General features: G+C 47.2%; 1 protein-coding gene and 1 long non-coding RNA gene across 3 annotated transcripts in view; one reads left to right on the top strand and one right to left on the bottom strand.

Annotated features, from left to right (window-relative positions):
- The window catches only part of GRHL3 (grainyhead like transcription factor 3), a 33,796-nt gene extending 23,126 nt beyond the window's left edge, over positions 1 to 10,670 (bottom strand). Inside the window, exon 1 of the mRNA XM_088790527.1 lies at positions 10,511 to 10,670. Within this exon, the coding sequence (XP_088646653.1) occupies positions 10,511 to 10,527 (17 nt within the window). The 5' untranslated portion in view covers positions 10,528 to 10,670. The remainder of the gene's footprint in view (positions 1 to 10,510) is intronic.
- LOC148755469 (uncharacterized) lies at positions 10,583 to 22,677 on the top strand. 2 transcript variants are annotated; one of them, XR_016018569.1, is made up of 3 exons: positions 10,583 to 10,718; positions 12,522 to 12,788; positions 20,802 to 22,677. It is a non-coding gene; the product is annotated as an uncharacterized LOC148755469 (long non-coding RNA). The 2 variants fall into 2 exon arrangements; XR_016018568.1 differs by lacking the exon at positions 20,802 to 22,677 and adding an exon at positions 14,415 to 17,330.
- The last annotated feature ends 2,320 nt before the right edge of the window (positions 22,678 to 24,997 follow it).

Below are 24,997 nucleotides of genomic sequence, written 5' to 3'. Positions count from 1 at the left end.
CAGATTTCTGGGCCCACACTTGGAGCTTCTGATTCAGTAGGTCTAGGTTGGCTGAGAATTTGCTTCTCTAACAAGTTCCTGGGTAATGCTACCAGCCTGGGGACCGCACTTTGAGAATCACTGGTATAGAACATGCTCGGATTTGTGAGCAAAGCATAGGGGTGGGAAAGGTCTGGTTGGGTTCGTTTTAGAGCAGAGTATGTGAAGGACAGTGGTAAGTGAGACGATGGAACGGTCAGGCTGGGAAAGAAGCCCCAGAGATGAAGTGGGCACTGATTGGTCTCTTGGTACCCCGATGTCCCCCTTTCTAGGGGAGCTTGCTAGACTCACTCATGGAAACACTGCCAGCTGCCATTTACTGAGTGTATGTGAACACTCTCCATTCATTACCTCTGCTATCTTACAAGAGCACTAAGATAAGCATCATTTGCTTCATTTTATAGACGAAGAAACCTGAGACTTGGAGAGGATAAGAAAATGCCCAAGATCACACCCAGCTCATCCATGACACAACCCAGATTTAATCCCGGGCTTGTCTAGTACCGAAACCATATACTTTCCACTAGACCACAATGCTTTACCATATTCCCACAGCAGAGAAATGCTGCAGTGGTACAATTTCAGGTGCTGTGGCAGACTGGTAGGTGGGCACATCGTGTCCCAGGAAGTGCCTTCCTGCTGGCCCGCAGCTCAGGCCTATATTCTCAGACACCGAATGGGAGCAGCATGGGCTACACCCAGGTCGGCCATGGGCAGCAGCTCTCCCAGGGGCTTCATCCAGGGCACCGTGTCGTCTCTCCCACTGGGCCCCAGGGCTTGGGGCGTTGGGCTCTGAGAGGCAGGGAGGGAGAGGGAGCTGTCACACAGAAAAGAGAAATGACAGAAACCTTCCTACTCCGGGGGTGCGGGGAAGGAGGCACACCCCGAGTTTCTGCTGCTATAAATCAAGGGCCTCAAGACAGAGAGGTGAGAAGAGGCCCCTCCTAGCTGCCTCCTGGGCCTAGGGTTAGAGGAGCTTACAGAGCAAGCCCAGGGTGGCTGCCCACACCCCTCCCAGGCCCCGGCTAAAGGGAACTCCCAAACCAGGAGGGCATGGGAGAAGCAGGGAAACGCCTAATAGACCCCACCCTCTTGGTCAATTGGGACCCCCAGTGCTTAGCATTGTTCTGCATTTGTAAAAAAGCACCCGCCATGTAGGATTATGAGCATTGAGTGCATCACAACACGAAAAATGCTTACAACTGTCCCTGGCACATAACAAGGGCTTAATACATGCGAGCCATTATTGTGTTCCGGGTCCAGCTTGGAGCTAGACATTTCAGGGGTTGCAAAGTGGGACACCATATGGTCACCCTGCAAGTCTGGGGCAGGTCTGGGCCTAGAGCCCCAATTTGTTGACACTGGTGGAATGACCATTATCTGAGTTATCAGTTATCTTATCCTGATTAAAAATTAAATTTTAGAAGACAACGATAAAGTCATATCAGAAGCAAAAGAACAGACAATGTTTGTTGTTCACTTGGGAGGCTTCTCTGGCCTATAAGGGTCTCCATTCCACCCTGTTGGGGTCCCAAAGTCTCATGCCTCGATACACAGCAGCTTCTAGGCCCTCAGCATTTACCATCAGCAGCCAGTGTGCCAACTGTTTTTCTGCATCATCTCATCTACTCTGCACAATAGCCCTGAGAGATAATATTAGGGAAATGGAGACACAAATAGGTGCTATTACCTGCTCAAGGTCACTCAGCTAGGGCGTGGTGGATGCTAACCTGAACCTGGCCCTGTTGGACTTCAAGATGCAGCTCTTAACCCCTGCTAGTCTCTTTTCTAGATGCGTTTCCTATTCCGGAAAGTCCCCTCCTCTGCAATACATTGAACCGATCCTCTACTTCCAGACAGAAAGGGATTTCCCATCCACACAGGGCAGGAGAGACGAAGTGAGAAACCGAGGTGACTGGAAGTTTCTGGCCATGAGCTGGGGGCCATAGTGTCCTGGTCCCGATGCCGGCTCATGCTGTCAATCAACGTTATGCTCCAAGACTAAGCATTGGCTTCCAGGAAGTCTTGACTGTGGATAAGCTTCGCATGGACTTATGTGCCAAATCCTGAAACCCAGAAACTTTTGGCTCCCTGTTCTCTTACACATTGGAATTGAGGGTTGAGGGCCCAGTGGGTAAGAGACGTGAAAAGGGTTCCAAGAAGGAGTGAGCCCTACTCATAGGTGACAGAGCCAGAGCAAAGAGGGGAAACCAGGTGACGCCCATCCTTTGTGGTCACCTTCCCCGGGGGCTCCACAAACTCTCTGTTGGTGTCCCTGCCCAAGGCAGAACTGCTCACCTGTTAGAAGGTAAGAGGGGAATGGGGTGGAGGGGATGGGGAGAGGACTTAGTCCTGGGAAACATTCTTGACCTCCACCAGGGCACAGAACAGAAGACCCTGTAGCATCACGGGAGGAAGTAGCGCCAGAGTCATAGCCTGACAGACCCGAATAATTGTGTGTCCTTGAGTAAGGCACTTAGCTCCTCCGAGCCTATGTTTCCATCTGTTAAATTGAGTGTCTTCTGTGTGCTAGTCAGGAACTCTTCTAAGCACTGGGGAATCAGCCAAGAACGAGACAGATAAGGCTCTGCTCCCACGAAACTTACAGTCTAATTGGGGAAGACAGACCATAACAAGTAGGTAAATAAGTTAATTTTAGTCGGTGATAAGTGCTGTGAAGAAAATTAGAACACCGTCATGTGATGGAGTCACCAGGGCTGGCTACATTAGAGTGGGGTTAATCTCAGGGGTTGTTAGGAGAATTAAGTGCAATAATATAAGAAATGTGCTTAGCCTAGAGCCTGCCAGAGAATAATTGCTCGGTAAGTAATAGCCATCATCACTACCACCATCATCATCATGACCATCATCATCTCAGAACCCCCAAATAAGAGTAAAGGGGAGACTCTGCCTGAGGTTCTTAAATTAACATCCTCCCCAAGTCTCCTGTCTGTGAACCAGGTTCTGTGTGAAAAACAAAAGAGACATGTAATAACCCCTTGCCTTGACTTTCACATTCATTATCTCTTGGAGTCTCCCCACATACATGATGTGTTATTATCTCTATTTTACAGACCAGGAAATAAACAACAGAGACGTTAGGTGACCTATTCCGCGGCACTGGACAATGACTTACAAAGCCAGGCCTCCTGGGATCTGGCCTGGGAACTAACTCTCTGACTAGCCACTTTTCCACCAAGCCACTAGTTTCCAAGAAGGGATGTAGAAGAGAGGGGAAAGAAAAATCAATAAATCTGGGTAGCATCCATTTATCTAACCATCCATCCCTCATTTTAACAAATATTTATCAAGTTACTACTGTGTGCCAGGCCTTGACCTGGCAAACAAGACAATAAAATCATCCCTGCTGTCACAGAGGTTTCACTTTAGTGGCAGCAAGGCAGACATGACCACAAAACCAAACAGACAGCTAATTATCAGATAGGGGAAAAAAAAGCTATGAAGGAAAAGAAACAAGAGGACTTCTGACCCTCTGAACTCTGGGGAGTGACTGGATGTCGGTTGAGAAAAAGGCTGGAGGGGAAGAGGGAACATGGAAGTGGGTGGGGAGAACCTGGATCTTCTAGATGAGAAGAAAGGCAAGATCAAAGGCATAAGCTGGGACAGCTCTCTGAGCCTGTTCCCCTACTGTGTGCCAGGTGTAAGCCAGGTGCTTTGCATATGTTGCTTTGTTTCAAGGTAGGCCAGCCCACCAAGGAGGAAACTCAAGTCCGAGATTTGATAATCCCTCACATTTGCATAGTGTGTTATATTTTTCAACAGGCTTCTCATACATTTGTCATCACCTCTGATCCTGCAACGCCTCTGTAAGGTAGGGAGGGAAGGTATGACTGTTCCATTTGATAGCAGGAAAAACTGAGCTTGCCTAAGGCCACCCGGCTGGTATCTCACGGCATCAAGCCTAAAACAGAGGTCTCTAGCTTGCAGCATCAAGAACCTTCACAAGGCTGTTTCCTCAGAGCCTCCCTAGTCCGGCTTCTTTGGGAGAGAGGTGGATACAAGATGAAGAGAGAGGAGCTTGGGCAGCTACGTGATAGATGCCCTGAGGCCTCCGGTCCATAGCCAGTGGGAATGTGCAAACTGCCCAGGCCTGGGCTCTAATGTGGGTAGGGCCTTTCCCCAGCCCTTCATTCTGGGTCCACAGCACGGGAGGGGTGTGGTACTAGCTGCTCCATGCCGTCAGACTCTTAGCCTCCTGACTCCAACATGTATCATTCTAGGCACCAGGATGGGAGGAAGCCTACAGGGGTGAAATGGGGTTTCATCCCAACAAGTGCCTTTGGATTCTAAATGCCCACTGCTTTCTGGCTGAACCACTTAAAACTCCCAATGAGACTAAGTAAGTGTGTCTCGGCCATTAGTCGAAGCCTTTTGGTTTCATTTCCTTTTGTTAGAATCCTGACAATTTAGGGTGCAAAGAGACCTTAGAAATCTCCTCTCAGAGAGGGGTGGCTTGCCTGAGGACACGCACGCAGCATATAACAGGATTAGGATTCAAGTCTCCTGCTTACTATCCAGTTCCATCATTGCCCTATCCCAAGGGCATCTGAATGATTCAGAGACAAAAAAGTAAGGCCGCTGACTCAATTTTGCAGAAGAGGGACGAGAACTCACCACCAAGGGGGTGGCCGCAAGTCCCACCAAAGGAGGTGCCTGGCACAGGCAGACGCAGCGAGCTGGGCCCCACCGCCCTCCATCCTGAGGAGGAAGAGTTCTAGGGGCCGCCTGAGCTGGGTGTTGACACCCAGATACACCCAGTGACTTGCCAAACCCTGTCATGAGCCACCCGGCCTCATCAGCAGTGATCAATCACACTCACTAATTACCCACAAGGTGGCCCTGCCACAGCTGCTCACGGAGGAATCATTTTTCAGTCAGTCCCATGCAAGGTGTTCCCTGGGCATGACAGGAGTGCTCCAGGGTTCTCGTGCTTGCCAGTGGCCCATCTGGTTTCTGGATGCACAGGTTGTGATATGTGTCTTGTCACATGCTGGGGGCTCATTTGGGGGTTTCAATGGGGAAATGGCGGAGCATAGGGGATGGCTCTGTAGTGACTCCAATTTGAATGTGGTGGTGTGAACTCATGGTTATGGGGTGGGCCCCAGAGCTCCGAAGACCTGGGTTCCAGCTCTGCTACTTACTAGCTGTGTGACTTTGTGCAACGTTACCTGTCTATGCCTCAGGTTTTTTTTACCTGAAAAATGGGGGAGGATGAGAGTAGTGACCTCACAGAATTATTATGATAGCTACTGTCCATTGAGGGCTGACCAAGTGCCAGGTGCTGGCTCAACAATTTCTAGGCATTGTTTTATTTAATCTTTACAACAACTCTGTGAGGCATTACAGTTGGAACATGCAATGAGATAATGCAGGTAAAGTAATCAGCATAGTGCCAGCACATAATAACGTGAATTATTATTATTATTACTAATACTCACTTTGTGGGGTAGCCCCCAGCAAATTGCATGACAACTCTCAGGCTCACTTTCTCCCACCCATAAATGGGACATCTCTTCCTAGGGCAGGAGACCTGATGCTTGGAGATTCCCAGATAAAAGAGGGGCAAGCACTGCCAACTTGGTCTTCTGGATCCAGGTGGGCAAGTTGAGGGCGGTGAGGCCCCAGCCAACACTTCTAGTTGCATGTAAATGAATTATGGGCCATTTTCTAATTATACCAGAAACTCACTTTCCCTTTGAAAAATTCTTCTTTCTATGGGAAGTTTTCTTTCATGCTCTGTTCTCCTCTTGGTCCCCTGTCTACATTTCCTCGTTTTTTTTTCTCTACTGTTCAGTTAAATTGTGAAAGAAGTTGAACCCAGGATTCAACTTCTAAACCCAGGGTGCCATGTGCTTTCATTCATTCACTCACTGATTCATTCCACAAATATTCACTGAGGGTTACTCTGTAACAGGCCCTATGCTGGGTACTGGGACACAAAGGTAAACACCACACTGGCCCTGCCCTCAAAAGTTCCCAATTCTTGCTGACCTCCTAGGAAGGCCCAGTGAAGCAACATCAAATATTGGTGAGACCATTTCCCTTCTGAACCCTCACTAGATCCGTTGCTCTGATCTTTTTAGGAGGCAAAAGGAATAGAGAGAGCGGGAGAGAGCCAGCCAAGATGATTTGCTCCATTTTACAAATGGGAAAGCTGAATTCCAGAGGGAAGGGAAGAGAAGAGAAAGGAAAGGAACGAAGTGATTTATTAGTGTCAGGCCTTTTACTTCTCATACATGCCCATGGGAGGTGGGTGTTGTGATCACCACTTTACACATGCAGAAACTGACACTTTGAGATGTTAAGGAACTCATCCAAAAGTCACCCAGTCTGTAAGTGGCAGGGCTGGACTCAAACACTGGGGCAAAGCTCTCGGCCCGCTGACTCAGCAACAGCACTGCAGGTCACAGGTGGATCTGGGAACCTCTTGCCTCCCAATCCTCTGCCAGGTCTTCTAGGCCAATGGTTTTTAAACTTGAACGTGCATCAGAATCACCTGGAGGGCCTGTTAAAACACATATTGCTGAGCCCTACCCCCCCCACCCCCCCAGTTTCTGATTCAGTTGGTGTAGGGTGGGGCTGAGAATTTGCATTTCTAACAAGTTCCCAGGTGACGATGATGCTGCTGGTCCAGGGACCACACTTGGAGAACCCTGTTTTTAGGGACCCAGTAATTCTCTTTTTAAAACATTACTCCTTCTCTTCCCTCTCCCAGTTTAAAAAATAAAGCAGGTTTGTACAACACAATGTCTAAAGTGTGGAACATACAGAAAAATTGGGAGTAGAGGCTAGAGTTCACCTGCATTCCTCCACCCAGAGATAACCAGTTAGGAGTGTGGTGTATCTCCTCTTCTATCTTCAGTTCTGAAGCTGGAGGCCATGTTGGTGTGGAGCATCCCTTTGGCCCTTCAGTTAAGATCCCAGCTGTTCTGTGAGATCCTGGGCAAGCCCGAGGCAAGCCCAAGTCCCCTTCTCTGCAAAATCGCATTTATCCTCGCCATCCCTCTTTGGATTGTTGGGAGGGTTAAGGGAGCTAATGTACTTATCAAGTGCTCAATAAATGCTTGACTGTTTTTTTCACCAAGGGAGAGCTTCCAGTATGCTAATTGTGCTTCACATCTGCACCCCTCCCTCCCCCTCTTCTTCCTCTGTCTGGACCCTGAAGACCCTCTTGGCTCCAGGCGTTCAACCGGCCAGCCCTCACTGGGCGAGGGCAGCTTGTGGGGTGGCAGAAGCCTCAGAAGTGTCCCGTGCCCCAGGTTGCCACCGCCGTTAGTGTTGTCTCAGCCTCTCAGCCCAGTCCGCCTGTTTTACAGCCCGGGCTTAATGAGGGCTTTTAACTTTTCATTCACCACCAGCGTAACTCCGACTTTTAATAACACACCTTGTGCACGACAAAAATTTGCTCCTGGCAATCATGGTTTCGACCACAAAAACCACAGCGGGGAGGAGTTCCTGGTTAACTCTTTCAGTGCTCCAGGCAGTCTGGAGCCAGCGCTCCTGGAAATCAGATGGAATCGTGGCCAGAGGCCCAAGGTCCCTGACTGGGACGTTTCATGACCCCCTCCCACCTTCCATCCCCTCTCTCCAAGGCTTTGGGGAAGGAGAAGATTCCAAACAGCGGGTGGGCACACAGACTGCGGACCTAGTGAGGTTGTAGAGGGGAATCCTGGTGGGCCTCGTGCACTTCCCTCTTGCTTCCATTTGACAGGCCTACTATGTGCTGATCCTTTAATCTCGTAACCCTCATTTCCTGGAGGGGTGGGATGAGATAGTGCAGGTGTGCTATGTAGAACTCCAAGGGGTCCAGGAGTGCCCCAAAGCACTCTGGCTAAGACCCCTGCTAAGGCACCCTGGCCCTTAGCTCCCTCAAGGAGCCAGAACAGCGGGCAGTGCACAGGTACCCGCTGGTTTCCTGCCAGAGAAGGGCGTCAGGCAGGATCCCTTGCGACCTGCTCTAGCCCCTGGGCAGCTGAAGGCCATGGGTAGGAGGCAGCCGGGGTGGCTTTCAGGGAAGCCTGGAGGCTGGTGGACACTTCCCAGTGGGCCTAGCCTGACCACATGAAAGGCCTCTGTGCTCCACCCGCCAGCCGCCTGGAGCTGGAGTCTAACTACACCGCCTTGGCCTCCATGATCCTCAACACCCAGCCTTGGAGGTGCACTTTCCAACCAGAGGCAAAGTAATCAGGCTCGTGTGTGTGGAGTGGGCCTACTATGGGCCGAGTGGCCCACAAATGGGAATTTACAGCCAGGTAGGTGTTTATAATCCCTATTGGACAGAGAAGGAAACTGAGGGTCAGGGAGGAGAAACAAATTCACCAGGATCCCGCAGTTGGTTAAGTAGCAGAATTCAGTCATATGCAAGTCCTGCTTTGTCGGGGCTCAAGATAGATGCTAGAGCAGTCCTCTTCACTGGGCACTTTTTATGGGAATGAGGCAGCAAGAATGTGGCCGGCCACAGCAGCACCAGCAGCAGCAGCTCAAAACTTGCAAGCCAAGCACTAACTGCCCCCCCACCCCCAAACACACACACACACACACACACACACACACACACACACACACACACACACACACACACCAGTTGGGCCAGCTGAGCCCCCAGGCACTGAAGCTCTGTCATTGTAATCTCAAACTGTGGCTTCAGAGTCGGCCTGCAATTACTCTGCAGGCGCAGGTCCCCTCACCCCATTCCAAACAGAGAAGCCTCAACTGTCAGCGGATCTGACTTCAAAACCAAATCATTAAGGAGGAGAAAAGCAAGAAACCTTTCTGTTCAAGTAACCCAGCTTCAGGATACTTATCCCCTAAGGGGTACCAAAGAATAGATTCTGTCTGCAGCCTCTGCAGTTTTAAGTAGCAGATCTAAGTGGGATGGAGACACATCACAAAAATTTTTTATTTGTTTTCAAAGTGTAGAAAAATAGAAAGCAAGAGGTTCAGAAATGCTCATTGATTGGTTATTTGTATACGAAGTGCCAAGAGTATTATTAGCTTGCTCCTTACCAGGTTTTAAACTAATCACTTTTCTAAAGTTGTTGGATTCTCCCAACAACTCAATGAAGTGGGTACAACTATGGCCACAATTTACAGGAAAGGAAACTGAGATTCAGGTGAAGTGACTTGCCCAAGGTCACACAGCTAAGTATTGGCAGAGCTGGGACTTGAACCCAGGTATTGGTTCCAGTGCCCCGCTCTTATTCCAGTTGTCGACACATTGTCAACCCCAGGGAATTCATTCAAGAGAAATCGGGTGCCCAGTAATTAGACTATGAACATAGCTGGCTAACCCAGGAGAACCCAAGAGCTAGCTGAGATCATGGAACAATGTCTGCAGTCAGGACCCACCAACTACTCTGCCCTCAGCTCTTCAAGTTTTAAAAGCAATCTATTGAGGGGTAGCTAAAAAAAGAAGATTGTTCAAACCTTGTCTCTGCCCACTCACCTCTGAGGGTGCTAGGAAGAGGAGAGTCAGTGTTTTAGAAGCCTGTCTTCTGCCAGCTCCCTGAACCCAGGCTAAAGCAGCCCGGAAGCCCAGCCTCATCCCACATTCTCTGAGGTCTGGACTTCAAACGGTACATGGTGAGGGTCAGCCTCAGCCAATGGGGATTCTAAATCCCAGATGTGGGCAGGAAGCATCCTGCCAGGAAACAGAGATGAGCGACCTCACTGAAAACCATATTTCAGCTTCCTCTGCCTTAGAACTGCTTCTAAATAAAATCAACCACATTTTATTGACTGCATCTTCAGACCCTGGCTCTATGCTTAAGCATTTTATAGCCTTTATCCCACTTAACTCTCTCAAGACTCCTACAAAGCAAACTTGTACCCATTTTCCAGATGAGGAAAATGAAGCTCAGATAAGTGGAATGACTTGTCCAAGATCACACAGCCCATGCGGAGCAGTCTGGATTTGAACCTACGTCAACAGACTACAGAATGCATATATTTAAACCACCACACTGTAACCTTCCCACTTGGGACCATTCCAATCCAACAAACCAGTCCCTAATTTAGAGAAACCCAACTCTGCCTAAGACAGCTCTTAGAACCACCTCAGAGAAGTTCCTTTTGGCAAGAAACTAGAAAGCCTGGTTGGGTCTGGGGCTGTCTCTGATTTCCAAGGCCCCTTCAGAGGATCAGAAAGTGGTGCCGAAAGTCTTCACAGTTTCAGTCCTGTGTTTCCCTACCTGGCTCGAAACTGCTCAGCAGAGAGGGAAAGAAAAAAAACACACAAAAATACACAAACGATTTTCCCAGGGAAACACTCAGCTCTCGCTGGAAACCGTGCTTGCCTCTACACGCCAAAGTGAGATCGTCAGCCCATTCATTTACCCTTACAAATTGCTCTGTGAATCGTGGCGCCGGCCTCCCTGCTCTTCCCCCTTCTGGAAACCCCATCCAGCCTCCACGCTCAGAGAGCGCCAGGCATCCGAGGATGTTTACTCACTCAAGTTCATTCGACATCTTCCTGCTCCCAGGCTCCCAGGCTCCCAGGCTCCCAGGTTCCCAGGCTCCCAGGCTCCAACGACAGGCACGGCTCCGAGGCTCTGCTGACCGCTCGCTCTTGTCTCTAATTCTCGCCTGACGCAGACATTCCCTGCCCAGGGAAGTGTTTGATTTATGTTGAGGTTTGAGTGTCGGGATTTTGCTGACAGGTAGGTTCCTGGCAGCGCTGGTGCTGATTGGCTATGGGTACAGGTGCCGGCGACAGCAGGTATACCTCAACAGGTGCAGCTGTTAACTCTTGGCCTGCCGAGTTAGGGGCGGAGACATGGGGGGCCGGCTGGGTGGAGCTGGCCAATTCCTACCTTGGTGAGGGGGTGGGGGGTGGAGATGAGGGTGGAGAGAGGGAGAAAGAAATGTTGGAAAGAAGATAGAGGAAAAGTACAGGGACAAACAGATACTTGGCTAAAGGAAATCTCAGTTCCTGTTTCTTAGTATTCTGGATACCCAGGAACACTTCCCCCCACCCAAATTCTTTTGCTCCCTTCTCTGTTCAGCATCATACTTTACAGCCACTGGGGAGGGAGGGTATCTTCTCCCAGTGGGGCTCTGTCTAAGTTCCCTTTCTTTTTCTCCGAGTGGTGAGGAAATGGAGGCCAGAGATGTAAAGTGACTTGCCCAAGGGTACTGGTTAGTGAGTGTCAGAGCCCAGATCTGAATCTTTAGTCACTTCAGTCCAAGTCTGGCTGTCCCTTTGAGCTGCAGTTGGTGGCCTCAATTCAACAGACATTCATTAAGCACCTGTTGTGTCCCATGCCCTCCTCTGGGTTCTGGGGAGACAGAGGCCAAAAAGACATGATCACTGCTCTGGAGGAGTTTACAATCTGGGGTGTGTGTGTGTGTGTGTTGGTGGCAGGGGGCGGGGGAGTAGGGTGGAAGGCAGCCTTTATTTGGTGTGATACAGATCTGAATGAGATGTAAGCAAACCACATACCTCTGGCCAGCACAGGAGGGATGGAAAAGTTGAAGTCAGCCACCTCCAAAGCCTTAGCTAGCTGGTCATTTCACAAACTAATCAATGGTCCCTCCCGTATTGGAAACAGAGAAATCAGATGCCTTTAGACTAAGTAATTGTAGAATAATTGCCGTGAGCTGTCTTCTGTAAAGAACAAGGTTGGTAAACCCAGAAAATCCACAAACACAAACAGGAGAATGCCAGAGCTTTTTTAAGAGCTTCCACCAGGATTAATTTGAAATTAAATCTAAGCCAGAGATCTTGGCATCTTTTTTTCCCCCCTTTCTCTCTTTCTGTTCTCCCCCTCCCCCCCTTCCCTTTTGGCAAATTATCTCTGCTCTGTCTTCCTGGCATCCTCACCTTGACCCACTCCTTTCTCTCTCAGGGAAAGGTGGGGTTTCAGCTATTCCTGCCAATTTGATGGAGGTGTTTAGGGTAAAGTCAGAATCCAAAGGCGCCCTCTTGGGGGTGGGGTCAGGCCTACAGAGGGGGGGTACTGGGTTTGAGAACCGTCAGAGGTTGGCTTCTCACTGGTGGCTGTGTTAGGAGCAGCAGAGGGGGCCCTGACCAATAATAGTAAATAGTAATGATATTGCTAATGAAGCAACCTCTTCAGAGCAGGTCTCTCCACCCACCCTTGTTAAAGCAGACATTCACTCGCTGTATCACACCACTTTGTTTTGGTTCTCTGCAAATCCCTTAGGGCTTTTTGATAGTTTTCTGATTATTTATGGTCTGTCTCTTCTGTCTCCTATCTCTGCTCCATAAGAGCAAGGCCCTGGTCTGTCTTGTTCATTGTTGAATCTCCAGTGCCTACTGCAGTGTCTGGCACACAGTAGGTGCTCAAGTATCATACCACAAGTATCAGGCATTATGTTAAGCCTTTCCATGCATTGTCTTATTCAATCCTTTGTCACGCTTGCATGAGAATTACATTTGATTCTCATGTAAGAACTACAACAACCCTTTGAGAAAGACACTTTTATTATCCTTGTTTTAGAGATGAAGAAACTGAAGTACGAAGAGATGAAATAAGTCACTTAAGCTGCAGAACCTGGAGATGTTAGAACTAGAGGGGTGTGATCCGAGAGCAGAGCCTGGGCGCCCAACCACTTCATAGATGTTATTGGTGGCACGAGGACCCTTTGGTGCCAACCGCAACTGCAAAGCTTACTGCAGCCCAAAGGATGGCACACTTGTCTGTGTACCTGTCGGCCCGCCTCCTGGAAGGCTGTGGAGTTTCTGTCAGCTGTGTTGCAACTCACAGGTAAAGGGCTGTGGGGGTGACTCATGCTTGCTTGGCTCAGGTGGAGGCTAGGATTCAGATGGCGTGTCTGTGCTCGCTGGGTTTTTAAAAATGGGTCCTCTCCCTCTCCCTCTGGATCTTGCTTCTTTAATCACCCGCACCCATCTGCAGAGATCAGTACAGGTCCAAATCATGGGACAGAAGGTTTCTAGGTCTCCACACACGGGAAGGCTTCAGAAGATGCCCTGGCTGGTAGGGAGGGGCTAGTGGTTCAGGATGAGGTGAGGCTGGGTTGGCATCTCTTCCCCTTCTTGGATGGGCCCAGTTCTTGGTTTCTTGACTGAGGAGATTGAAAACAGAGACCAGCCAATCACATGTGATGTAATAATTATATTCACAATAATAACAGTAAATAATGATGGCTGCTATTTATTTCGTGTGTGTATGTTGCAAACATGGTGCTAAGAGTTACCTATGTTATCTGATAGTATTGCTCTGAAACTGACAGACCTGGAGTCAAATCCCAGCTCAACCACTTACTAGCTATGTGATGCTGGGCAGATGACTTAATCTTTTTGAGCCTCAGTTTCTTCACCTGTAAAAATGGGTATAAAAATAGTATCTCCCTCATAGGACTATTGTGAGGATTAAATGAGGTAACGTACGTGAATTGCCTTGTGCAGTGCCTGATACATAGCACTGCATAATTTTTAGGAAAGCTTTTTTTTTTTCATTGAATTGCTATTGAAGCCTAATGAGAAAGCTGTTACCTCATTTTACAGAAAAAGAAACAGACTCAGAGGGGTTAAATGATTTGTGAAAAGTCAAAAGCTCATAAGTGAATTAGTGAACCACTGTCAGGATAGAGTTGCATATTAAATCACCTAGGTTTTCTTTTCTAGATTACTCTGGAAAAGAAATGTTCCTCCTCCAGACATTATGATCTGCTCCCCTGAAGGATGGCACAGTCCTTCATCCCTCCCTCTCCTCTCTAGGATTATGACTACACAGGAGCCACTGTCCCAAAAGAATGTGACACTCTTGCTGTGTTGGAGAGGAGTGAAGGTTAGGACCACTGAGCTAAGCGCTAAGAGCCAGGGCTGTGTTATACAACTGTGAAGGTTGTACACGGCACAATCACAGTGCCATTTATAATACGGGACCTGTACACTGGACATGATGGCCCTGCCAACAGCCCTTCCTTTTCTGACACTTTGAGACTTCATGGTTATCCAAAACTTAATGAAAAGACAAATACCCCAATATCAACAGTGCTTCTCTGTGGGTGCAGAAATGACAGGGTTTAACTTTTTTCCTGCCCCCTCTTCCCCACCCAGTTTTCTGCATGAATCTTGCATTGCTTTTGTCACTAGAAATTCCAATCAAAACCGCAGTTTAAATGTCCATTGACTAGATGGGCCTTGTGTCCCGATTTTTCGGGAGCAAAGGTGCGGGTAAAGATAGTAAAGGGTCAGAGGTTCCCTGTGAAGTACACGGGTAGAGAATGGTGGCTGCCCGCCTTGCAGGCTCTCAGCAGAGTTCAGGAATCAGATCTGACCTTGGCTTAATAAAAATGATCATTTATTGAGCACTTACTCTATGATCCTTGCTTTCAGTGCTTTTTTCTCTTTCCTCCCTGTAAAACAGGGTCCCATGATCCACCCGGACAGACTTGACTCCTGGAGTCCTGGCCAGGTTACCAGAGGATGTGAGCTCTGGAGCTGACCACCTAAGACCTTGGACCAACAACCTCACTTCCTCGTTGTCTAAGTTTCCTCCTCAGTGAAATGATTGTTATGAGGGTTAAAGGAGGTAACACAATGTTCTTAGTATGTGCCAGGCACCGTTCTAGGGGGTTTACATGTATAACACGGAATTCTCTTGAGTCTTATGAAGCAGTCGTCACATTCTATCCATTTTACACAAAAGGAATAGGCTCAGAGAGGTGAGGTTGCTCATCCAAGGTCACCCGGCTATCACTTAGTGACAGAGATAGAATCAAACCGAGGTCTGCCTTACCCCAAAGCCATGGAAACAGCCCTTTAAATCTGCATTCCTTTTTGGAACAAAGCCTGGGATGGATGGGTGGGTGGAAGGAAAGCGGGAAAGAGGAAAGGAAAGGAGAAAAGTCGTAGGAATTATGAGGCAGGAAGGATTTGTAAGCTTTTGGACTGCAGAAACTATACGAGGAAAAATAAATCTTCCACGGCACTTGTTCCAGGTCTCAACAGAATAAGTGTCCAAGAAATATATGTTGAATAAGTGAAAAATGGTTGAATGCATATAATTTACACAAGATAATTGACATTCGAGGCAAATCAGCTATTGCCTTCTACCGCCACTCCCCAGAGAAGACCTCCGAAGTTTGAATCACTACTCTCATTTGTATATACACCTTTGGCCCAGTGACTCAGTTCTGTAAGAGTCACTTTGTTTCCCCATCATCCCTCCACTGGTTGACTGGAGGATTAAATTAAATAAGATCTCAATGAAAAGCCAATGGCAAGTAGGAGGGACCCAATGAAAGACAGCTGGTGTTATAGGTGAGCATCCAGCTTAGGGGTCCTCAGCCATCCCGTTTCCAGCTTCAATACACAGCTTTGTTCACATCACTCAGTGCTCAATCTCCCTTCAAACCAGCCCCTTCTATGCACAAAGCTCTTTTCAGTTTACAAAGCGTTTCCCCTATGCTTTATCTCCTCCGACAAAGCCATGAGGATGGAGTCGGGGAGAATGCATTATTGGCCCCATTAGATAGACCAACTGAGGTTCAGAGAAAGCACCGCTACTTAAGCAAAGGAGTTTGGATTGGAGCCTCAGATTTTGGATAAAGCACCAGTTTAGATACCACTACGGACCCTAATGGGTCCCAGAAGCACTATCCTGGGTGCACACCTCAAGTTCTAAATGTTTCATCATCATAATCTTCTCTACCCTCTCACTGGACTTAAGTGGAAGGAGCGGCCACACACCCTGCATAGAGGATATAGCCCTAATGCGAAGGCGTGGAAGGACCTGGAAGGTGTGCTCACGGAGGGTCAGGGCAAGGAGCGGGCAGCTTCTAGGCCCTTTTATGTTCTGTACTTTAGATTTTTATCACAATTCTGCCAATACCACTACCTACATTCCTTCCAGAGTTTCCTTAGACATGAGGCATCGTTAAGGGGGTCTGAAGTCACCCTGAATGCTCCCTTTAAAAAAACTAAGAGAAAGTCTCTGAATACCCTGGAAACAAACAAGCCGTTGTTTGTTTGTTTGTCTTTCATTTAACAATTTGGTAACGATGAAAGAAAATGCTACACCCCAGTGCTGGCAGGGGTGAGGGGAAACCTCTCTCCTCGCTGGAAGGAGTGTGAATCAATCCACATTTTGGCTTCAGATTTTAACCCATCCTTTGATCTAGCAATTTCACTCACAGGAATTTAGTCTAAGCAGATAATCTCTGTGTGCGAAGAGTTATCTGCGAGGGTATGCATCAGAGCCCCGTTTATAATCCTGAAAAATTAGAATTAATATAAATACCCTTCAACAGAGGCTCGGGGAAATAAATTAAGATACCTGAATGCTATTGCATACTGAACCACAGTTTAAAAGGATACAGCATAATTGATAGTATTTATGAGTCCTTACTGTGTGTGAGGCACTGGGCTCAGTGTTTAATCTCTTTGACAATTACCCTGTGAGGAAAGGATTATTACCTTATTTTACAAATGAGAAAAGTGAGACCCAGAAGTGAAACTACTTACCCAAGGTTATTTCCAGGGAGTCTCTGAGCTGGGTCTTGAACCTGGTTCTGATTCCCTCCTTTTACGTATTTCACTTACTCTACCTTTAGTGAATTGGTCCATTCCTATTTTTAAATCCCATTTATGTGACTGAAAGAAAGAACTGGAAAGATACACAAGAGAAAGAGTATCATGGATAATGGGAGAAGGGGTGATTGATATTTTATGTTTTGCTTCTCTGTCAACATTATTTCTTCTGTTAATAGGAAAAAAGAAACTACTTACAGTAATTAAAAAGTGAACAAATCAGAGAAGGCTGATCCCTGAGCTGGGAAGGGAGAAGCCTCCAGAGTGCTGTCTGGAGACTCTTCTCTGTTGCCAGGAACCAGCCAGAACAGGAGGCCTCTGGAGAGAGGACCGCCAGGGAGAATGCAGCCTCAGGTCCAAAAGGAGAAGGCCCAGTGGAAGAAACAGAATCCAGCTGGCCTAGCACGAGAGGCCCACTCTTTCCGGGGCCTGGGTCTGGGACCCCAGCAACCCAGCAGCTGTTGCAGACCCTCACCAGCCTGCATCTTAAAAGGGCCATTAAACAAGATACTGCCCACTTTCAAAGACAAGAGGGCTCTGCTGAGAAAAATCTATTAATCCCCACCACCACCAGGGCAAACAACGCTAAAAATGTATTTCCCCCTCTTTCATCTATCTTTACGGGTCAAACTGGGGCCTTAGAGGGTTTGGATGAGGGGTTCCTTGAGGAACTACAGAGGGAAAATGTCCAAGGCCTGGCTTGGACAGAAAGGGTCCTTGTGCCCCAGTGATGAGCAGAAGGAATGAGTGTCTGGGGTCTGTGCTGTCTTCCCAGATTAGAGTGGGGTGGGGTGGGATGGGGTGGGGCCTGCTCCAGGCTCAGAGAGGTTTAAGTAGGCACAATTAACCCCTAAAGTCCTTTCCTATTCCTTCAGAGTTTTCCTTCAAAGGTTGCCCCTGGTGTTTGTTTAGATCTGACCTCAGTGGAAGGAGAACGGGTGAGGGGGAAGGATTTGCTTGGGCCCCACACTTTCTTCGGAAGGCAGAGGCCACGTGGTCAGAGGGTAGCTGCTCATCCTTGGACCTTGGACATTCAGGTGAGGGTTTTTCTGAATCCACGGCTGGCCTGCCTGGAAGATTTTTAAGGCCCTGTGTTTGGGGGCAGGTGGTTAAGCAGTGGAGAATAAGAAGGGGAAGGCCTTAGAACCTCACTTGGGAGAACCACGTCTCGCACTAAGATCAGGCTCATCTGGCCCTTCCCTCAGGAAGGCAGCCACTCAAACGTCACCTGCCCCTGCCCAGGCACATGCCATATCGTGGTCAGCTTTTCCTCCCAGACTGGGTTCATTATTTGGGTCTATGAACCCCACCTTTCATTTTCCCAGTTGCTCTGGAATCTCCTCCACTTCAAGACACAGCTATCAATATTCATGCACTATTCATTTATTCATTCAATGAATATAGAGATTTATTTAATCATTAAAAAAATTATAGTGGTAGCTCTCATTCTCTGAGCATTTAACTGTGTACCAGACTCTGTGCTAAGCACTTTGCCTGTCCTGTTTCACTCGAGCCTTACAACTGCCCAAAGATTTAGGTACAATCACCACCTCTATTTTACAGATGTGGAAACCGAGACTTGATAAGTCAAGCTGGGATGTGAGCCCAGCCTGTTTGGCTCACAAGCTCAAGCCCTGAACCACCACTTTATGTTCCCTCAACAGGCAAGTCATTCAGTTGAGGACCTGCTCTGACCAAGACACAGTTGCACAGGCTGGGGAGAGAAACGAGTCAGGTAGAGTTCTCCCCACAAGGACGCCTGGTGGGGGGACCTTCATCCATCCCTCTATCTCTGGAAAACCTTTCCTCCTTTCTCTGTCTACAATTGGATTTCTGGAAAATCAGTTTCATCATCGAATTTCATAGATTCTTGTGTTGAAGGACTCCATGAGAGTTCTCTAATCTCACCCACCAGGTGATGCAGGAAGCTGTACTGCAGAGCACCTGCCCTAACACACACACACACACACACACACCCTAGCTGAGAGCTTGGATTCTGGACCGAACTACTTGAGTTCAAATCTTGGCTCTACCATTTACTACTTGTGTGACCTTGGGCAAGTCCTTTGCTCTCTCTGAACCTCAGTTTATTCATCTTTAAAGTAGGCATAACATCTTTAGAGTAGGCATACATTGTAGGGTTTGGGCAAAGATTGAATGAGTTAACACATGCAGAGTGTTTAGCTCTGCTCTCGTACACTAGGCCCTGATAATGTCAGCTATTGTTGTTATCATTAGGGATGGGCATCTCTTGCCTCCCTGGTGAAATAGGGAGTTCCTGGTCTCTTCCTTTGCTCCTGCCACCTGGGGCATTCAGCCCAGGGCAGATGTGCCTGGTGATGGAGGTTAGTCATCAGATTCCTCAGCCTCAGAGGGGAAGTGAGAATGAGTGTTCGTCTCTGCCCAGCCTCCTTCAAAATATGACTCATGCTTCTACAACTGTCCCTAAAAAGATGCTTCCTTGAGCCTCAGCCCCCTCCCCTTTCACAATAAGCTCACTCATTCCCACGCTCCTAGGTCATGTGTAGAAACCCTCTCAGTATTACCCATGGATGGGCCCTGGGGAAACCTTCAAGAAGATAAGAGTCTTGATAGGCAGATGACAGTGACCTGACTCTCCAGCAGGTAGCTTTGGCTGTTTGGCCATATTTCAAAACCACTAGTGGCCTCTGAATTGACTGATGACCCAATATTGGGTCACAGTATTTCATGTGGCTGCCCTTGGACTAAGTGACAACTCAGACATAGCCCCAGGTGGATGGGACAACTTTGAGAGCCTTTTGCTTCACTCTCTTCCACTCTCCAGTTTCCTGAAGCCTCTGAGGTGATTTGGTAGTGTTGAAAGTTAAGGACCTCCACTTACAAGACTTAATGTGCCTTAGATAGTTTAGTGTTAAGGATTATAAGCCCTAGGTTTCTAGACAGACCCGGATTCGAAAGCTGGTTCAGCTTTTGTTAGCTGGGACCCTAAGCTTTATCATCAGTTTCTTGGAGTCTGTTTCCTCTTCTGTACAATGGGGATAATAGTACTTATTTCATAGGTGATGAGGATTAAATGAGTGCAAAGCACTTCCTGTAGTGCCTGGAAACGTGTAGTACTATTGTTATGCGGTGGGAGAGAGCACTGGACCAAGAGGGCAGGGTTTGTTGCAGCTCTGTTACTTGGCTGTGTTGACCTTAGTCAAATTCATTCCTCTCTCTGAGCTAGTGTTTCTTCAAACTGTGAAATGAAAGGTTTGAGTTTGAAGGTCACTCAGGTTCTTTCCAGCTGTCTAAGATCTAGGACTTTACAGGTGTCAAAAAAGGAAGAAAACAGAAGGAAAAAAAGAATTAGTACCAGATGCCCTTATCTGCCAAGATCACATTTCAAAAACCCCAGGGCCTTGACGCCACCTTTGAAAGCCACCCCATCCAGCAGTCTCTAGGCAGAACCTTTCCAATCCCACAAACTGTTTGGAAGACCCCAAGTCGCTGTCTGGAGCCCCAGTGAGGCCTCAGGGAAGGCGTGAGGCTAGAAAGCAAACCCTCATCACAATGAACCTGCCAGCTGCCAACATCATAGCCGGAGATTTCACCCTTTGGTGCCTTGGGCAAGAGTCACCCTTCATTTCACCAGAATGGATTGGTTTATGGCAGGGGAGGGATGTTTCCCCTGGAGCCTGAGGGTGTTCTGATTGGTCATAAAACAGGCCCACTAGCAAAATAGAACGATCTCTCTTTTTTTTCCGCCTAGTGACCTCTGATACCCCCCCCCCCACCACCCCATGGCCCACCAAGCCGTCTGAGTCACCCCAACAGAAGACAAATGCTGGGGCTGAAGGAGGCATCCACCATCCCTAAGAATGAGAATCCTTCCCCACAAGAGTCTCCTCCCTTTAACCCCGAGTCCCACTGAGTTATTCTTATGCCCGGTTTGAACCCAGAGGGGGATGATATGGGTGGGATTTACAGAAAATAAAAAAGAATTGGTTTCAACTAGTTCTACCAGTTTTTACCCCCTACAGTAAAATGACACTTAACCATTTTAGTGTAACACATTTCCATTGACAGGGACAGTGGGCTTTCTAGGGATTTATTGGTGGTAACTGACAAACAGAGATACCTTTCATGAAGCCTTAGTGCCCAACACAGTGTCAAACATTTTCTACCCATTATCATATTATTTTTAAAAAATTATTGGCTTCACCATGGGAAGAAAAATATGATGATTTTCATTTTTCAGGTGGGAAAACTGAGGCCCAGAGAAGTAAAGTGATGTGCTCAAGGTAAGAGGTGGAGCGGGGACGTGAACTCAGGCCTGGAATTATTCCAGAATGTCAGCTGCCGCCATGACGTCACGTGCAAAGTTGACGGGTCTTGTTGGTGAAGCTCTGCCCAGTCCCTGAAGAGACACAGATCTGCCCACCTTTCATGAAAGCTCATACTCTGCTTTCTGGAAGACCCATCTGATCGTCTTCTAGTCCTTTGACAGCTGGGGTAACTGAAGCGCAGTGGGGGCAGGTGACTCATCTGAGCCAGACACTAAGGGGGCAGAGCTCAGTGCTCCTCACTCTGTCTATGGGAAAGAGGCCAGTTTCGGGGACCCTGTTTTCCAATCACTGTCATCAACCGTGAACTTTTCCCTTCTTCCAGCAAATGCAGGGTCCAGATAGATGCAGCCAGTTTTGAACACAAAGTTTCTGTAGGAATTCTGCAATATGCCTATTTTTTCTAGGCCCCCGTCCAGCCCTGAGCCAGATCCTTTTCTAGCTTGGAAGTTTCTTTCCTCTTCCTATTTCTGTGCAACAGCTTGGCTCAGCTCAAGTCCACTTCCTTCCCCTCCTTTCCCTGTATCTTCGTGAAGAAGTAGGTCCCTCTTCTTCACAGCTCCATGCTCTCCCTGCTCTGGCTCACCCTTCCTGGGCAGTTTGCACCATAACTCTCCTGGACCCAAACTGCTTCTGAATTCCTCACATCATGTCAGGGAATCCCGCAAATGCATTCTGGGTAACACAAGAATGCCCAGGATGCTCCAGGCAGAAAAGGTTTTGGGATCAAAACATTTGGGAAAAGCTTCATACCACGCCCTCTTCTTAGAAATTAATACTACACAGTCATCAAGTCAAGTCTCGGGAAAGTCCTGCAGTCAGGAAACCTGTTTTGATTGTTTTCTAATGCAGGGTTTCCCAAACTGAGATGACCATGACATCATCTCCCTCATCCCCACCACATAACTATAACAACCTGCAGAAACACGGATCCGCTATGGATCGCACTTTGGGAAATGTTCACCAAAGTATGGAGTTGACCTTGCTTTCATTGATTTAAGTCCTTTTTGTTTCTCTGGGCTAATCTCACATACAAAATAATCTAAGGTGATGTCTGTTCAGTAGGGTCTTCAAGAAAGACATACATACTCAATGGGGATGAAGATTTTAACAAGATTTGACGAGGATGCTACTAGAAAAAAGCTCAAGGTTTCCCAGAATTTGGGGGCAAGAGAAGTAGAATTTGAAACAACCAGCAGATGGGTTTACCAAACTTTATTTGCTTCCTAGTCAAAGGACAAAGCCAAGGATGGGATGTAATGGAGAATAATCAAAGTTCACAATCCCGTATGAGGTAAATCCTTTGTTGGTGAATGAAAAAAATGAATGAACAAACTATTTGGTCAAAACGTTGGGAGACTGGCTGACTGAATGAATGTGTGCATGAATGAATGAACGAATGATCAAATAATTGGTCTCCTGGCCTCCAGACTCTTCCTACTCCGTGTTATACAACCTGCTGTGAAGATATATGCATATAAACGCCAGATCACATCAGTTGACTCTTCCATTCAGGAACCCTAAGTGGCTCCCGCTGCCTTCAGAATAACATTCACCTGGCATTGAAAACCCTGCAAAACAAAACTCCAACCGACCTTTCCATCCTGCTTTCCCACTATTCCTTATTGTGCACTCTTATTCTAGTCACACGCACCATTTTACATCTCGATTCCAGTGCTGATTACGAGTGCACGTATTTGTTAAAATTCATTGAATTATACTTTTAAGATCTGTGTCTTTCTCTTTATTGTATATTTAATCTAAAAATAAAAATCTTACTTCTTAGATCTCCCTGGCAAGAATTCACTCCGTGTCCATTATTCTCTGAAAGCACCTGGTCTATAGTGGCAGCACATCACTTAACACAGACGCCTTCTGTGACAGTTACCCATGTACGTGTCTGTTTTCTTCCCCTACTGCACGTGAGCTGCCCCCTCGAGCCCTCACAGAGCAAGCACTCAACAAACATTTATGAGACTGAGTGAGGCCAGATTCGCAAAAATAAAGAACAACAACAGCTATCATGTATTAAGTACCTACTGTGCCAGGCTGTATGCTAAGTTCCTAACACACATTTAATTATACATATGCAAGGGTTTACAGGTGTATATATATACACATATGTGTACACACACACACTGTGAGATAAATACAGAGTAGCCATTAAGTTTGAAAACAAACAAACATGTATAACAAACGTGAATGGTTTAGCTATATGACATAATACAGGCAAAATAATGGTGTCTACGTTTCCAAGCTTTATGGTCACTGGGATTGTGTGCATGTGTGTACGTATATTATCAGTATCAATCTCCATTTTACATTGAGACTACTGAGGTCCAAGGTCACAGAAACACGCAGTGCTAGAAACGGGGTGCAAACCCAGGACTGTTGATCTCAGAGTCATAGCTGGACAGTCTCCAAAGTGGCATCTCATAAATCTAGAAGAAATGTTGTGAGGCTTTTCTGGCCAAAAGACTTAAAAACAGCAGTTTCCCTGAAAAGGAACTTTTTATGGTGAAGAGTGTGTGTGTGTGTGTGTTTTCTGAGAAGGGTAACAGCTGTTTGGGGTTTCCACGGCTCCAGGAAGGGGGTGCTTAACAAGAGGAGGGTTTGGGTTTATAATCCTGACGGTACCACGTATCAGCTGCATGATACGACCCTGGGCAAGTTATTTAATGTCACCCAGCCTGGGTTAGCCCACCGTCAAGTCTGGTGTAACAACAGAGCCCACCTCATGGCGTTTTAAGAAAGGATTCATGGAAACCTCTCAGCGTGTGTAAGTTCTCAGTAAATCTTGAGTTCATTATTATTTCACTATTTTTATTTTGATTATAACTTCCCACCTTCCTCCTCCTTTTCCCACCTACCCACTCCCAACGGTTCTCTGGCCTGCTCCTTTCCTCAGAGTGTACAGTCCTCTTAACAGCAGCTGTGGCAAATGATTTCTTCATGAACACTTATCACAGCAGCCAGTCAGTCCAGGGAGTCCAAAAAGGAGTCAGCTAACTCCCTACTGGGTGGTGATTGTAGGGGATACCTAGATGACTTGGGAGTGGGTGGGGGGGGTGGAAGAATCTTTGTTTTTTTAAGAATCTCGCCACGTGTTTTGGGCTTCTCCTTGCCTAACTCATTCTGAAATGAGGTGGTCGGAAGCCTTACAACATGACGAAAGGGGGCACTGTGACCTGAGTGCCCACCTTTGAGTTGCAGGTGAAGTCCAGGTGTTGGAATTCAGGGGCTCATGGGAAGACTGGAACCTGCTAGCTGGAACCTTGCCCTTTGGGATTCTGCCTGAGAAGGGCTGCTGGGGAAAAGGTTCCCCCATTGCAGTTCAGAAGACCAGACCTTAGGGTTTCCTGCCCTCAGCCTGAAACAATCCTCTAGCAAGTGGAGGACTTGCCAGAGAAAAACCCTCTCGCCTCTCGACAGTTCAAGCTTTGGTCTTTTTGATTGGAAGAGTTCAACAGGCCAGTGTTATCTGAAACAAAAGAATGATTTTTCTTAGTATTACAAAAGCAACCCATGCTCGTTGACGGGAAGAAAAATAGTAAAAATGCTGATAAATATAATGAAGAAAAAAATTAAATACTGATCATTTTCCATCCAAAGAGAACAACCTTACCTTTCTCTGCTGAGAGGAAAGCCATTACCCGGGATTGAAGGCACAGGCTCTCTGAGCTGGACTAGAACCCTAGCTATGCACGTGGGGGCTGCTCTCTTAAACTTGCTGAGCCTTATTTCTTCAATTGTGAAATGAAAATTAAAAGTACATCTATGATATTAAAAAGTGATTTTAAAACATTTTTCAAAAGAGAACATCTACGTTATAGGGTTGAAATATGCCTAAAAGTGACACAGCAAATGTTAGCTCTTATTATAGCAAATATATATTCTTACCCCACCCCCAAAATGTCAGCACACCACGGATACTGTTTGCAACCTGCCTTTTTCCCCCTCCCTAGGCAACAATGTGAATCTCTTTCCAGCATTAAATAGTCTGTGATGAAGACATGGCCTTTTTTACCAGTCCGCTCTTGATGGACATTTGGGTTATATCAAGTATTTCATTATTATAAACAATGCTGCATGAATATAACTATGGCTAAAT

This window comes from Rhinolophus sinicus, chromosome 14 (genome assembly GCF_057876585.1).
Source record: "Rhinolophus sinicus isolate RSI-liver-muscle chromosome 14, RSI-T2T, whole genome shotgun sequence".
Lineage (NCBI taxonomy): Eukaryota > Metazoa > Chordata > Mammalia > Chiroptera > Rhinolophidae > Rhinolophus > Rhinolophus sinicus.
This window is presented reverse-complemented; position numbering and strand designations above follow the sequence as displayed.